The 17,003-nt window shown below is 40.5% G+C and overlaps 1 protein-coding gene across 5 annotated transcripts in view; it reads right to left on the bottom strand.

Annotated features, from left to right (window-relative positions):
• Positions 1–17,003, bottom strand: part of ablim2 (actin binding LIM protein family, member 2) — a 59,588-nt gene that overhangs the window by 16,416 nt on the left and 26,169 nt on the right. For 3 of the 5 annotated variants that reach the window (XR_008566258.1, XR_008566259.1, XR_008566257.1), the window contains exons 8-12: positions 16,876–16,934; positions 14,017–14,094; positions 13,782–13,928; positions 11,235–11,352; positions 5,759–5,956 (exon numbers count right to left, since the gene is read on the bottom strand). Coding sequence is in view for 1 of the 5 variants with exons in the window: in XM_054753704.1 (XP_054609679.1) it covers positions 305–376; positions 5,759–5,956; positions 11,235–11,352; positions 13,782–13,928; positions 14,017–14,094; positions 16,876–16,934 (672 nt within the window). In the remaining 4 variants the exon portion in view is untranslated. Of the gene's footprint in view, positions 1–304; positions 377–5,758; positions 5,957–11,234; positions 11,353–13,781; positions 13,929–14,016; positions 14,095–16,875; positions 16,935–17,003 lie in introns of all 5 variants that reach the window. The other 2 variants (XM_054753704.1, XR_008566260.1) reach the window with 2 other exon arrangements.

The following is a 17,003-nucleotide window of genomic DNA, read 5'->3' as shown; positions in this document are numbered from 1 at the left end:
TCCTCGTGACCAAAATACTCCCCTAAGAACTTTTCCCCCTGAGGCAGGACTCCCAAAATCCGGTAGGCTGCTGAAATCCGCCCTTTTCTTTGTTTGGGAACCAAGGCTTCCGATTGAATGAGTCCTGTCCCAGCAGTTATGAACCCATGCATAACAAGTACACAGACTGATGGCCAGAAACAACAAATGAGAGAATAGAATGGTCCAAAACGAGTAGTCCCTTGATATAAAAACCACAATACTAAAACCACATGACAAAATCCTGCTAACCATTCACAGACAAGATAGAGAAGTGGTCTTTTACCATCAGGAGAAGGTAAAGTGAGATGCAAGGAGGTCCTAGCTTTAGTGTCAGGTAGCGAGTCCTGTTTGAATCCTGAGAGACGATAATGGAGGTCAAGTAAGCGTTAGAGAAAACCCTTTAAGACCAAAAACCAGGACTCTTAGCATGTACAGTATGTCACAACAGTGAGTACACCTCTCATATTTCTGCAAATAGTTTATTATTATCTTTTTATGGGACAACACAGTCAGTCAGTGTACAGCTTGGATAACAGTGTAAATTTGCTGTCGCCTCCAAATAACTCAACACACAACCACGAATGTCTAAACCACTGGCAACAAAAATGAGTACACCCTATGTTAAACTGTACAAATTGGGCCCAATTAGCCATTTTTTCTCCCCGTGGTCATGTGACTCGTTAGTGTTACAAGGAGTTGAATGGGGAGCGAGTGTGTTCAATTTATGACTGTCACTGCCTCTCATACTGGTCAATGGAAGTTCAGCATGGCACTTCATGGCAAAGAACTCCCTGAGAAAATTGCCAACAGCCGGTCAGGTCTCAGAAACGTACGCCGCACTCTGCATCAAATTGGTCTGCAAAGGCTGTCATCTCAGAAGGAAGCATTTTCTAAAGGTGATGCACAAGAAAGCTTACAGTTTGCTGAAGACAGCCACACTCAGGACATGGTCTATTGGAACCATGTCTTGGGGTGTACTCACTTTTGTTGCCAGCGGTTTAGACATGAATTGCTGTGTGTTGGGTTATTTTGAGGGAAGAGCAAATTTATACTGTTTGCTGACTACATTCTATCTAAGTGTCGTTTCTTTTGTGACATACTGTATATATGTGGGGTTAGCATGAAAGCAAACTTCAAGCAAACAAATATGGTTAGCGTAAAATGGTGATAGTATCACTCCATGATGCAGTGGTTCATGTACAGACGATAGACCACTGGCTGGTTGGGAATGAGGAAAGGCTAAAGTTGTACTATTATGAGATAAATATCATGAGAAAAGTATGTCACAATTATCAATGAAAAAAGTTGTGATATTACGTCAATACTAGGAGTGTCACGAGATTGGGTCTACGAGACGAGACTTTTAGGAAAAGTAAAATAAAAAAAAAAAGACAATATATTGCACTGCACTCTGTGTGTATGCTTGTGGCCTCGCCGCCACCCACCGAGACAAAGAGACTGTATGACTGACTAAAGGGCTCACTCTGTTCATGCTGTTGTTCTATGCAACAAACGTGCCAAGGGGCTGAAACAAATGCACAGAGTGAATCCTCTTCCTGCCTGTTTGGAGGCGAGAGACGAGAAAAACAGACATGCATGCTTTGTTTATTGTGTGATTAATGAATCATTTATTAACGTCCCAGGCCAAGTGCCCACAAGGCATTTTTTTCCAGAACGAGAAATCTTGTCACGTTTTAATCTCGCGAGATCTCGTGACACTACTAGTGAATACGATGTGGAACCTCAGCTAGTGTCCGCTCCTGTTAGCATGTTTTTCAGTTACCGTCATAAATTTACACCTGAATTTTGCTTCGGTTTGTGTTCATTCTCGGGTTATTGTTGAAACACTGCATGAGTCAAACTGTGTTCTTAATTTTTTTATTCACAAAGCGTCCTTCCTTGTTAGCATCCTGTTAGCTAGCTAAACAAAATGGCAACCGCAACCGATGGTTTTGTCTCCCATATATGATGTTATCAACTGTTGACTCAAAAATGTTAACACAAACCACATTTTTAGAGTTTTACAATGATAGTTTTACTTGCATATAGTAATTCTAAATGCATATAAATGGTTACTTTTACCTTCATTGAAGACATGACTGTTCCCAAAGACACGATGTCGCAGCGAGATCAACCACCAAAATGTAATGTAAATGTAAATTTTATTTCTATAAATGTAAATTTATAGAAATAAAACTAATACTATGAGAAAAATATTACATTTTTATGTGAATACAGTGGAACCTCGGTTAGCATACGTCACGGTGTGCGTGTTTTTTGTTTTACATTGACAATTTACACAACAATTTTGTCTTCGTTCGCGTACATGTCACGTACAGCACGGCGCGTGTCTTGTCTTGATATTAATACACTTCATGAGTCCAACTGTGTCAATCTTCAGGACAAAACTCGCCCACCCACTGAGCTTTGCCACTGGGGAGCGTTTTGACGACCCCAGATACCTCAGCCACGGTGATGGAACTGTCCGCGTTCGTGTCCTCAGCCTCTGCTTCCTCTATGGAAGGTATGTCAGTGGGATTGAGAAGGGCCTCAAAGTATTCCTTCCACCATCCGATTTTATCCTCAGTCGAGGTCAGCAGGCCTCCGTCTCCACTGTAAACAGTGTGTACCGGGCACTGCTTCCCCTTCTGAGGCGCCGGACGGTTTGCCAGAACCTCTTCAAGGCCGACCAAAAGTCATGCTCCATGGCCTCACCGAACTCCTCCAACACCTGAGTTTTTTCCTCGACCGCCGCTAAAGCCGCATGCTGCTTGGCCTGCCGGTACCTATCAGCTGCTTCAGGAGTCCCACAAGCCATTCACGCCCGATAGGACTCCTTCTTCAGCTTGACAGCAGGCCTGACCTCTGGTGTCCACCATCGGGTTCGGGGCTTGCCGCCACGACTCACACCAACCACCTTGCGGCCGCAGCTCCGTTCGGCTGCCTCAGCATTGGAGGCACGGAATAGGGCCCATTCGGACTCAATATCCTAGTTGTCCCTCGGGATGCAGGCGAGGCTTTGCCAGAGGTGAGAGTTGAAGCCTTGACGAACAGGAGACTCTGACAAACGTTCCCAGCACACCCTCACTACACGTTTCGGTCTTCCAGGTCTGTCCGGCATCCTCTCCCGCCATCTAATCCAACTCATCACCAGGTGGTGATCAGTTGACAGCTCAGCCCCTCTCTTCACCCGCGTGTTCAGAACATGCAGACGCAGGTCTGATGATACGACTACAAAGTTGATCATAGACCTGCGGCCTAGGGTGTCCTGGTGCCAAGTGCACTTGTGGACATCCTTAGGTTCAAACAAAAACGCATCAAAAACGCACCAAAAACATCACACCGCAAGGGTTCATATCGGGGAAGCCGTTCCTCCCAATCACACCCCTGCAGGTCTCACTGTCATCGCCCACATGAGCGATGAAGTCTCCCAGTAGAACGACGGAGTCACCAGTTGGGGTGCTCTCCAGCACCCCTCTGATGGACTCCAAGAAGGCTGGGTACTCTGAACTGCTGTTCGGCGAGTACGCGCAAACAATAGTCAGGACCCTTTCCTGAAGGCGTAGGGAAATGACCCTCTTGTTCACCGAGGATGACTCCAACACAGTGGGTCCGAGCCGGCGGGCTATTAATAAGAGCACACCAGCTCGCCACCTCTAACTTGCAGCAACTCCAGAGTAGAAACAAGGTCCAGCCCCTCTCAAGGATTTTGGTTCCAGAACCCAAACTGTGGGTCGAGGTGAGTCCGGCTATATCTAGTCTATATAGGAATGTCTCAACCTCTCGCACAAGTTCGGGCTCCTAACCCACCAGAGAAGTGACATTCCATGTCCCAGGAACCAGATTTGGCCGCCGAAGACCAGGTCGCCCAGGCGCCCTCCCTCGACCGCCACCCAAAACACATTGCACTGGACCGTTTGCAACCTGCTTGCCCCCGCAGGTGATGGGTTACGGGGGGGGATCACGTGTGGCTTCTTCAGGCTGGGCCCAGCTGGGCCCCACGGGTGAAGGCCCGACCACCAGGCGCTCGCCTGCGAGCCCCTCCTCCAGGCCTGGCTCCAGGGTGAGGCCCCGGTATCCCAAATCCGGACAAGGTGCGGTCCCTCCTCTTGTGTTTATTCATAAGTTCTTCTGAATCACTCTTGGTCTGGCCCATCACCTAGGAGACCTTGGGAGACCCTACCAGGGACATACAGCCCCAGACAAAATAGCTCCTAGGATCACTCGGGCACTCAAACCCCTCCACCACGATAAAGTGGTGATTCACGGAGGAGCCCTTTCATTTGTCATTTATATGTACAATGTTCCCTCGGTACATCGCGGTTCACCTTTTGCAGACTTGCTGTTGGCCAAGCCTGGCCGTTTAAGAAGAATTGCATTGTGGGAAGTTGAGTATCAAGGCGGCGGTGTTGCTACTCTCTCTCTTGATGTCTGCACCGCGCATTGTCTTCTGCATCCTGATTGGCTGTAGACCATTGTCAATCAATCTCCTTTGTGCCGTCTGTTGTTGTAGTCATTGATAGCAAACTAGCTAACCGAGTGAGCTGCTTGCTAACCACCAATACTGTAAACAAAAGAAGAAACAGAAGAAGCTAACCGCGTGTGACTCAGAATGCTGTATGGTTGCAAGTTTTCTCCCCGACAAAGCCCACAATGTCGATGAAACATTGTGCACCTAAAAAGCATAGGAAGCCAGCTATCACACAAAAAGTTGGACTTCTGGACATGCTGAAGGAAGGCAGAAGTTACGCGGCTGTAGGGCGCCATTACAAAATAAATGAATCTTTGCTTCATAGAGGCCGACGAGACAGAGGAAAATACGACGACAGTAGCAATATGTGTCAACAAGGATAGGCTACAGCCGAATAGGCACGGTCAGAGGAGTGAAATAGGCCTCAGCTATTTAATAATTTCTTGTGTCCAACCTAGTTGATTGATCATGAAAATTCGACGAAATTTGAACTTTAAGAATGTTTAAACAAGACAGAAATATGGGAAAAGATTAATGCCTGTCTGTTATATGTGTATAAAGTATATGGTGAGGGGATTTACAGCCTCAAAACATATATAATAATTGTTTCACTTATTGCGGGCTATTTTGAAACCTATCCCCCGCGATCAACGAGGGAACACTGTATTCTTATGCATGTTTTCTGCATGTAAAACTATTATTGTTCTTACACATTGTTTTGACATTTTTCGGTGTCCGGAACAGATTTACATTGTTTCTTATGGGAGAAATGGGATTCGGTTACAGTATGTTTTGGTTTGAGTTGGATCTTGTAGAACAGAATAATGACGCTAACTGAGGTTTCATTGTAAAGGTGAAATTATAAATATAATAATTATGAGAAATGAAATTTTGCAAGGATGATGCTGTGAGTGAGAAAAGGTGGTAATTTTATGAGAATAAATTTGTAATATGTAAATATGGTCATCATTTTATGTGAATAAAGTCAATATTTTATGGGAATAAGGTTGCAATATTATGAGAATTAAAGAGAAAAAAAACCCTAATATTAAGAGAATTAAGTCGTAATATAATGAGATAAAAGTAATTTTTGCAAACATGATACATATTGTAAGATATAATATTTGAAATGAATAATATACAGTATATAATATACAATACATATCAATATAATAATTTGATGGTGGATTAAATATGATTAGTATAAAATGACTCCAGCAAATGGTCCAATGTCAGCATTGACGGCGATGGAGTCTGGAGCGCTACCTCTGAAGTAGGGGATGAAGTTGTGCTGCTGCAGCATGGACAGAGTGGTGGGGTTCAGGTGTAAAGACACCCCTACGCTACCACCTCCCACTGTGGCTGTGTACTTTGGACCACCACCAGGACCACCCAGGGGTGGCTCCAGTGTACTGGGGTCAGGGGCCTGGCTGCTGGGTCTACTGCCAAGATAAACCTCTGCTCCTGAATGTCAATTATGAAGTCAAAGAATGAAAGGAAAATGATAATGCAGTGGAACCTGGGTTAGTTTTTGGTTTTTTGGTGAATGTTGAAAATATATGCCAAACTTTTGCCTGAAGTTTGCATATAAATGTGTTCTTAATGTATTTTTTAATCTCAAAACATCCTTTTTAGCAGCCAATTAGCTTGCTGATACATGGAAACAGGAACCGTAAGTCAGCTCTGTCGCCCCGTCTATGATGTCATCAGCAGTTGACTCTGTAGTTCTTTGCTAACTAACACAGTTACACCACAAGTCTCAAAATGTTAGCACAAAAAAAAAATTCTACAATTATAGTTTAGGAAACAATTGGAAATGCATATAAATACAGATAAATAACGAATAGAAGGGATAAAAGAGCATTTAAAGTTACTTTGTATCTTCACTGAAGACGTGATTGTTGACGACGGCGATGTGGAAGCGAGATCAACACAGACATCACCTTTGTGTTTTGCTACGAGTTCAATCGTAAATTCAATCGGGTTTTTCACCTTCTTTATGAAAATGCTGGCACTCGTAACTTCCTTTGACTCCTTTGTGGGTTTCTGCAGCCGTGACCAAAACAAAAGCTTGCCTGGAAAAGGGTGGAGGTGCCATCTCCGGGTCGGGGATGAGATCCCCAAGTGGAGGAGTTGAAATACCTCAGGGTCGACCGGTCCATCTGCGTACCTACCTACGGTCATCAGGTAATGACGACGGTGGTGTCTGTGTTGATCTCACTGCCTCATCACTGTCTTCTGTCTTTCTGTTTCCAATTAAGGTAAAAGTAACCTTTATCCCTTTCATTCATGGTTTATATGCATTTCCGATCGTTTTCTGCATGTAAAACTATCATTTGAAAACTATAAAAACATGTTTTGTGTTAACATTTATTTTGTTTTCTGGAATGAATTAATTGGATTGACATTATTTCTTACGGAAAAGAATTATTTGGTGAGAGTCTGACCTTCTGGAACGGAGAATGACACTAACCAAGGTTCCACTGTAATATGAAACATGAATATGAAAACATAATGTAAATACTAAAACATACTGTGGTGTGAAAAAGTATTTGCACCCTTCCTGAGTTTGTCACACTTAAATTTCAGATCATCAAATTTACATATTAGTCAATGACAACACAACTGAACACAAAATGTAGTTTTTAAATTTTATTATTAAGGGAGAAAAAAAATCCAAACCTACATGGTCCTGTGTGGAAAAAGTGATTGCCCCCTAAAGCTAATAACTGGTTGGGCCCCCCTTAGCAGCAACAACTGCAATCAAGCGTTTGTGATAACTTGCAATGAGTCTCTTACAGCGCTGGGGAGGAATTTTGGCCCACTCATCTTTGCAGAATTGTTGTCATTCAGCCACATTGGAGGGTTTTCCAGCATGAAGCGCCTTTTTAAGGTCATGCCACAGCATCTCAATAGGATTCAGGTCAGGACTTGGACTAGGCCACTCCAAAGTCTTCATTTTGTTTTTCTTCAGCCATTCAGAGGTGGACTTGCTGGTGTGTTTTGGATCATTGTCCTGCTGCAGAACCCAAGTTGGTTTCAGCTTGAGGTCACCAACATTCTGCCGGAGATTCTCCTCCAGGATTTTTTTGCTAGACAGCAGAATTCATGGTTCCATTTATCACAGCAGGTCTTCCAGGTCCTGAAGCAGCAAAACAGCCCCAGACCATCACACTACCACCACCATATTTTACTGTTGGTATGATGTTCTTTTTCTAAAATGCAGCGTTACTTTTACACCAGATGTAATGGGACAAAAATTCAACTTTTTTCTCGTCACACCACCGAGTATTTTCCCAAAGGTCTTGGGGATCATCAAGATGTTTCCTGACAAAATTGAGACGAGCTTTAATGTTCTTTTTGTTCAGCAGTAGTTTTGGTCTTGGGAACTCTGCCATGTATGCCATTTTTGCCCAGTGTCTTTCTTCTAGTGGAGTCATGAACACTGACCTTAACTGAGGCAAGTGAGGCCTGCAGTTCTTTGGACTTTGTTTTAGGGTCTCTTGTGACCAATGGCCCCAAAATGGCTCTCACTGTGGTTCGCTGGTTCACTTTTTCTCACAGGGCCATGTCGGTTTGGATTTTTTTCTCTCTTAATAATAAAAAGATTCATTTAAAAACTGCATTTTGTGTTCAGTTGTGTTGTCATTGACTAATATTTACATTTGTTTGATGATCTGAAACATTTAAGTGTGACAAACATGCAAAAAATAAGAAATCAGGAAGACTTTTTCACACCACTGTGTACTGCATGATGCAGTGTTAATTTTGACAGCAGTTTTTAATTTTTCAATTTTAGCGGACTCAATTTCACAACATTTTCGTCAACTAAAATTATAGTGAATTTAGTCGACTAAAATAGAAATTGCAAAGGCTAAGACATCTTCAAAGCAACTCTGCTCTTCCTTAACAATAAAAACAGCAACAAATTGCAGGTGTGTGATACAGTAAGTGCTAATCATTCTACATCAGTGATCCCCAACACCCAGGCCGCGGCCCGGTACCGGGCCGTGGGTCATTTGGTACCGGGCTGCACAGAAAGGAAAAACTAATTTCCATTATTTCATTTTTTTGTGGCCGGATTCTCTCTGTTACATCCGTCTCACTTGACGCATGTCCATTGTGGGTGTGCTAACTTTATCTCATGCCGCACAGATAGACTACTACTGTATTTTTACCATTTTTCTTTCACCTCATATTTGGTGTCAAATGCTGATACTATGTGGGAATGCATAAAGGTAAGTTTTGATGACTTATTGAGTGCTAATGTGCACATTTGTCTTAAGTTAATTCATGCTAGCCCACTGCCTTTTACCACACACGTCAAACAGCGACGTAATAATCTCTCTGGAAAAACTCCAGGCTTGAACACGTGGCTGGTGGGTCAGCATTCATTTTTTGCTTTTAATGTGATGTTATCATGTCTTAGTTTTACACGAAACATAATAAATAAGATAAATTAGATCGTTATAATGTACGAACCCACCGGTCCGCGGGAGATTTGTGGGAACACAAGCCGGTCTGTGGGTCAAAAAAGGTTGGGGACCACTGCTCTACATGGTTCAGACATTGGGCCTCATTCACGAACATCTTCTTAAAAGTCTTCTTAAGAAGTGTACTTAAGAAGGCGCGGGTTGGAAACTGCGCCGCATTCACGACACGTTCTTAAGTAGGGATAATCGTTCGCACCGGTGTTCTTAGGTTGATGAATGCCAACTGCGGTGCCCGTGCATGTGAGCCCTAATTTGCATAGGTCACCGCCTATTATTTCCCATACAAGGTAAAAAATGTGCCGTGTGCAACAGGCAGCTGGAGGCGGAGATGGCAACACGCAAGGGCAAGACTGAGAAGCAGCTGGACAACAAACGAAAGAAAAACTTCAATTCTACTGAAATAGAGGTGCTTTTACAAGGAGTGAGCGAACACAAGACCACCTTATTTTCACGTGTATCCACCCGTCATCAGGCCAACCAAAAAGAGTCGGCATGGAGCACCATTGCAGGAAACATAAATGCTGTTTCCACGGAGAAACGCACCACCGCAGACGTTAAAAAGAAGTGTTTTGACTTAAAATAGACTAAAAAAAAGATTGGACTGCACCGGAGGGATCTGGAGGAAACGGGAGGTGGGCCATCAATCAGAAACCAAACCATTTCGGAAGCTCTAGAAAATATTTACACAATCATGATGGAAAAATAAAGTCAAAATACATAGTTTGTGTGTGACAATTTATTTTTTCTGTGGTTACATTTGATTAGACGCTGCCTAATTAATACAGCAGCCCCGTGCTCTGGCTCAAGACGTGGCTGGGGGCGCATGTCGTTATCTGGGGGTGCTACGTGCGCAATAGGCACACCACGTTTCATTGTGATGTTATTCTGATGATCCTGCACACCTGCAAGAACAGAGAGGGAAGCCTGAAGCGGGACATCAAATATTGGTGGCTTTCAGCAAATAAATCTAATGGTCCCTTTACATTCTCTCTCTGCGCAGCGCACGTCCAGCCAGCTACTTTTTTTTGATGAATTGGGATTTGAATATATATTTATCAATGGAGTATATTTTAGTTGTTTTGATGATAAATAATTGTTGGGATATTTTATTTGCACTACATTTTTTGGGATCAGGTTGCAAAATCCATCATTAGGGCGATTGCGCATTGAAAGTGCAAGCTTTGCTTGTGCGTAAGAGTCCTCCTGAGCGTTCGTAGAATTTGTACTTAGATCTAAGAACTGTGAGTTAAGAACACGTTTCGTGAATGCCAAAAATCTTCGTAAGAAGGCTTAAAGAACAGATTTGTGCGTAAGAACGTTTCGTGAATGAGGCCCAATGTCTTCTTCTCCACAGCGTCAAACATGAAATGTGCCCATGAAGTCTACTCTACTCTTTCTCCCTGCCGTAGACATATTGCAGCATGTGACTTGGTATGATTTTGCAGCATACAGTATGGTATTGCAGTGGAAACAGCCCCACCTCACAAAGACAGTAGTAGTTTAACACTGGTTTATAGAAAATGCGGTGAAAACAAAGCAATTATTTTACAAGAAGAAGCTGTAATTTCATGACATTCATTTTGTAGAACAAAGATAACATATTATGAGGGTAAAAACGTAATTTTACATGGAAACCGTTGAAAAATTTGACGACAATAAAGGAATATAATGACGGAAAAGTCATTTAATCAGGGAAAAAAGTGAGAATATCGTGAAAATAATGTCATAATATTATGAAAAAATAGTGATGATTTTATGAAAATAAAGTCATACCTTTATGAGTGCATATGAGGGAAAAGTCATACTTTTATGACAATAAAGTTGTAATTTTAGAATTAAAGCGGACGTACTTTTAAAGTTGTACTTTTATGAGAATTAGGTTGTAATATTATGAGGAAAAAGTCATGATTTTATGAGAAAAAAGTGACAATATTTCAAGAATGAAGTTGTACTTTTATGATAATAAAGCTGCAATTTTATGAGAATTACGTTATTTTATGAGGAAAAAGTTATGATATTATGAGAATAACGTCATAACATTAGAGGAATTGTTTTTATGACAGTAAAGTTAAAATATGTTAATATTTTGAGAATAAAGTCATGTGATAAGAAAGTCACGGTAAAAAAAAAAGAAGTTATAATATTCCCAAAAATAAAGGGCATTTTAAAAATTGATAAAAAAAATAATAAGAATTGTGACTGATGAGTGAATGACAGGTGTCAGATGTTTATATTTCTTAAGGATTTACCTGGTCTGCTGTTATTCTGGGGGGATCGTGACGGAGTGTAACGTCCATAACCCCCCAAAGAACTGTTAGAACTTGGACTGGATGGTCTCATCTGACAGGGGGACCTCTCTCCATTGCCCTACAACAACAACATTTTGGGTATTTTTTTAAGCTAGAAAATATACAAGAATTGACTTAATATACATATACAAATAAATAATGTTAGATAGATGTGTTTGTATTTTAATTAATGAATGTATTTTGTTATTTCAATGTGAAGATTATAATTATTATATATTAATGTAAAAAAATATTTTAAAAAGTATTATGAGAAAATTGTAAAATTTGCAAAATGAAAAAAATGGAAGAAATATTTTACAAGAGCTCTTATCTTACGGGAAAAAGTAAAGATTTTACATGAAGAGGTTGGAATTTTACATAAAACAAGTTGCATTTTTACAAAAAAAATGACAAACATTTACAGAATATAATGTAATATAATACAAATAATAATAACACATAAAGTCAAAATATTGTAAGAAAACGGTCAAATTTTGTGAAAAAAAAAAAACTTCTGATGAGAAGTCTTCTGAGAATAAGTCGTACATTTACGAGAATAAAGTTGCAATTTTAGGACAAAAAAGTTGTAATATTACGAAGCAAGTTACGGCATAATTTAACACAAAAACATGTAATCTTATACAATTTTGGGGGGATTATTATTATTATTATATAATACTGTAAAAATATGAAAATAAACTATTATGAGAATATTTTGCACTTTTATGTGTATTATAATTCTAATTATTTTACATAAAGAAGTCACAATTTTACGCGAAACAATTCTACAAAAAAAACGTCACAGTCATATGAAGAAAACTTGTTAGAGGAATAAAGTCATGATATTGCAAGAAAACCTTTACAATTTGGTATAACTATATTTTATAATGTTACAAGAAAACTGTTCTGACTTTACATCAAGAAGCCCTAAATTTATTTATTATTTTTAGTCAAAATTTAAGGGAATTAAGTCATAATAGCACAAGAAACGTTTTACGGTCGTCCCTCTTTTAGTGCGGCTAATTAGCTCCAAATGAATTTCTCCAATATAGGATTCAATGTCAATAAATAGGATATTTACGTAGTTAGAGCACAGAAAACCTGTTTATTACTTTCTAAATACCATTTTTAACATTATTAGAGTCCTGTAGACAAGAAATAACACCCCTATAGTCACCTTTACGCTCCTATTATTCACTGAGTACAACACATTTTGGAGCTTGTGACGGCCGCTAGCTAGCAAGCTAGTGAGCTAACAAGGTAGCAAGTTAACCAGTTAGCCTCGAATTTGTTTCTTCTAAACTTAGGAAGCCAAAAACTTACCACTTCCACACAGGATGGGAGGAGAACTTTTTGTTCACTCTATCATGTGAGACATGCCATAGCTGACTTCATGACTTCCTGTAGTGTTAAGGTAATGTAATGTAAGGTAATGTCTCATCAAAGTTTTGTGTCATTACTGCCGCCTAGTGACCAAAATACTACATATCACTTGTATTTCGATATATTTTGACTCATAATAGACCACAGTCTACCACCAAACAGCGATCATTTATTAATTCACAAAGTTCTGAAAAATGCGATATAGCAAGGGAGCGATAATCGAACCGCTATACTGCGAGAGTGACTGTATAACGAAAATGTTGTACATCTATAAGAATGAAGGTCTAATTTTATGAGACCAAATTTGTGATTCAAGTTCTAATATAAGCAAGTTATAATTTTATGTAAAAAAAAAAAAGAAGTCATATTCCTATGAGAAAAAAAGTTCTAACCTTACGAGAATAAAGTCATGTTGCGAGGATAAAAATAAACCTAATTTTATGAGAAAAAGGGTGAAATTTTACAAGAGTAAAGTCGTATGCTACAGGAAAAAGCAATAATGTTCATTGTAATAATATGACCTTAAGAAGCAGCAATATCACGTGGACCAAGCGGCAATTTTCCGAAAAACAATTGTTTGAGGAAAAAATGTTATGACAATAAAGTCGTAATTTTACGTTGCAATTTTGCAATGAAGGGGGAAAAAATGTGCCAAAGTCAGCTGGGAAAGGCTCCTGTTCACTCTTGACCCAAATGAGGACAAGAGGGATGGCAAAAGGATAGAAAAATGGTAATATTATGAGAAAAAAGTCGTATTGTTATGAGGAAAATAAGTTTAAACATTCTGAGCAAATTATTACGAGAATGAAGTCGGAATTTTGCAAGAATAAAGTTGTAATTCTATTAAAAAAAATGTTTTAATTCGGCAAAAAAGTGTTACTTTTAGCGAAAAAAATTGAATCTTTTCACAAGGAAATTGCATAAAAAAAAGTTGTAGTGTTACGAAAAAGTCAAGAATTTTATAAGAAAAAAGTTGTATGTTTACCAGAATTTTAGCATAAGAATTTAGGATAAGAAAGTTAGAATATTACCTAAACAAACCATAATCTTACATGGAGAATCTTGCATTTTTAAAAGTTGTAATTTTACAAAAAAACGTCCAAAGTACTAATGACGAGTGTGTACCTCGCCGTAGTGCGTGGTTTCTTCGGCTGGGTAGCTGACGTAGGGCGAGTATGACAGCATGTCAGGTCGGTCTATGTTGTAGATGGCCTTGGTTTTTGGCAGGGCCGCAAGGTCTTTGTAGTCCAGCAACTCCTCTCCTAGCTTAGCCTTGCAACGTAAAATAAAAATACATTTTCCAAACAGAAAATTCGTAAAATTTGTAGCTGGTACATTCGAGCTGTAGTTGTCGTCTTACATAAATGACTCGGTTGGGCGATCCTGAGGCGCTGGATGCCGGGACGGACGTGATGCTCTCTGATGAAGTCCTGGTCACCTAAAACCACAATCACAGGACTACATTCATTCAGGTTCTAGTCTGCTTCCTCGATGATCAAGTCTTTGGTTGTGAGGTGTCTTATTTGGGGATCTCTTCTCTAAGATGGAGTTTCTTCTGAGGATGCAACTTCAAGTCAGGGACCAGGGACTAAGTCCTAACAATGGTCTTGCGCCTTGAAGGTAGTCCTGCTGGTTGAGAATGATGAGTTCTTCTGGAACTGGGACTAGTTTGCAGCTTGAGACTTCAGACTTGTCTTAGATACACGGGTAAAGAGTCAGTCCTTGCAGACTACCGTCATCGGATCTCCAGCATATATTCTCCTTCATGTTCCTCAAGGTGGTTGGTTTTAGTCCTGGTAGCAACCCCAACATTACAATGCTGGACAACATAGGTACCGTACTCCTTGTGGGATTCCTGGGACGACTGACAGGTATCACCAAGCCAAAGAATATGAGGACGTGGTCCTTCACTGAAGCTGCCAGGGTTGACAAGGTAATCCAAAAACTGAAGTAGAGTCAAGGTATGAATGCGAACCCAAGCCATGGAAATTAGACAGGATATCAAATACCTAAACCTAACCCCCTAACCCCAAACTTCGAACCCGGAATTCAACCAGAATACTTCATACCCAAGTACCTGACCCTAAATCCCTAACCCTAACTCTCTCAACCTTGTACCCTAACCCCTAACCCCTAACAGAGAATTCAGACAAAATGTGGCAATGGACTTTCACTTTTCTACCTTCAAGGTATGGAAAGCACTACATATGTTATTTAAATACGCTTGAACAAAAATTTTAAGACCAGTTGAAAAATTGCAAGAATTTACATTTCGCACGGTTGGATCTGAAGGAAGTTCTAAGTAGAGCTTCAAAATGCAAAAAGAAGAAATGGGAGTGAGACAAAACATTTATTGAGTAAACTATTTATTGCAAACTGAACTAGGCTGTTCATCAGTTCATCAAAGTTTAACACTTAAAAAAAACCCAAAACACCCCCAAAATAGAAATGAAATGTTCAAAATGCTGCCGTTTGACGCCCCTGCACAACCGGAAGCGCCATTGTTCTATTGAAGGAAAAAGCAGCCCAGATCCTGATGGCGCCCCCTCCACTGTGCCGTTTATAAAACATCTCAGGTGGGATCTCCTTGTCATGACAGTAAAGATGGAAGCCATCAGGACCATCAGGTTACATTTTGTCTTATCAAAGAATAAAACTTTCTTCCACCTTTCAGTGTCCAATGTTTGGTGCTCTCGTGCAAATTCCAAACAGGCAGTTTGGCAGAAGGAGCCGAGGTCTTTGAAGACCTTTTTTCTTCTTAAAAGCCTTCTCCCGCAGATGCCATCTAATGGTTACTGGACTGCACTCGGCTCCAGAAACAACCTTCATTGGTCCAAGGACGGTCCCGTGTCTTGACAGACGGTCAATGGGATCCACCGGTCTAGGGCCGGTGACATTTTTTTGGGTCTACCACTTGACCGTTTTGTTCCACACCCCTCAAGAGAAGAAGAAGACGTTTTTGTTTTTTTCTGACTGTGTCCAATCTCAGCAGCAATGGCGCACCGCGAGAGTCCTTGCTCATGCAGCTCAACAGTCCGACCGCGTTCAAAGAGAGAAAGCTTTTTTGCCTTTGCCATCAAGGGATCATGACAGTGTGAATGCCTGACATTGAATCCACATTTTTGCCAAGATTTTGGCTTTTAACAGCCTGATTTCAGTTTAATGGTTGGTGGTAATAAATTGCTGACTCAAATTTTTTTTCGTCTCACTCCCATTTCTTCTTTTTGCATTTTGAGGCTAAAAAAAAAACCTCCTTAAGATCCAAGAGTGCAAAATATCAATTCTAATTTAAAATCTAATCTAATTAAAATTGTGATTAGGAGTGTATTACATTTATAGCGCTATAAATATCTATACCTAATCCTGATCCCTAAACCTTAACCCCTAACCCTAACTCTGAATCTAATCCCTAACCCAAAATTCAGACAGAACGTCTAATTCTTACCCGCGCCCCAAGCCTTAACCCTAATCCTAAACTATTCTGGATGTTGTGGGACTGTTTTGGTTGAGACAGTGTAGTGGCTGTTGGTGGTCCCCCTTTATCAAGTATGGGGGTTGAAGGAGTGTGGGTTGACTCCAACTTGGGAAAGTCGATTTCAGAGTCCAGGAGATACAGCCATTATTTGAGCTCTTGGATTCAGAGTTGGAACACTATATTCTGGCAAGTGCGTTGGAAGACGGTCATCCAGGGTCCAAGACCTGCTGCCACCCAGACCCTAGTAGTTTCTTAGTTTGCATTGCTGGGATAATAGACTCTGCCAAGACTGCCCTTGGTTCTGGTGCATCAAGTGGTTTTGGGGCAAACTATTACACCAGGGATGATAAGATAAACCATTTTTTCCATGTATGGTCAATAGGGGTGTAACAATACGTGTATCTGTATCGAACCGTTCAATACACATGCATAGTGAACAATACGTTTCATATTTGATCAACTTCTGACGGCGCTCTGTGCTGCAAGCTCAGTGTATCTGCGATCGATTACTCTGGCTTAGGTTGCTTTGTCAAGCACAGAGCCACTGAGCTCCGCCTCCCACATTCACACCATGCTGAAAATGTTGAAAAATGTGAACAATGTTGGCAATTTCAATGAAATTAAAATGAAAGAAGGCAAGGTAATTTATTTTTTGTATTGAAAAAATATCAAACCGTAACACAAACGTATCAAACCAAACCAAACCGTGAATTTTGTGTAATTTTGTGCAGTATGACCCCTTACCTTACTCTTCTCTTCCTGCTTGGCTGCTTGTCTGCATGGAGGATGCCAAATAGAAGACCCTAAAGGTAATAAAGAGTTACAAGTATAAGGTGATAGTTTGACCCTGGAGCAGACTATTATTGTACTTA

The sequence above is a fragment of the Dunckerocampus dactyliophorus genome, chromosome 15 (assembly GCF_027744805.1).
Source record: "Dunckerocampus dactyliophorus isolate RoL2022-P2 chromosome 15, RoL_Ddac_1.1, whole genome shotgun sequence".
Taxonomy (NCBI): domain Eukaryota; kingdom Metazoa; phylum Chordata; class Actinopteri; order Syngnathiformes; family Syngnathidae; genus Dunckerocampus; species Dunckerocampus dactyliophorus.
This window is presented reverse-complemented; position numbering and strand designations above follow the sequence as displayed.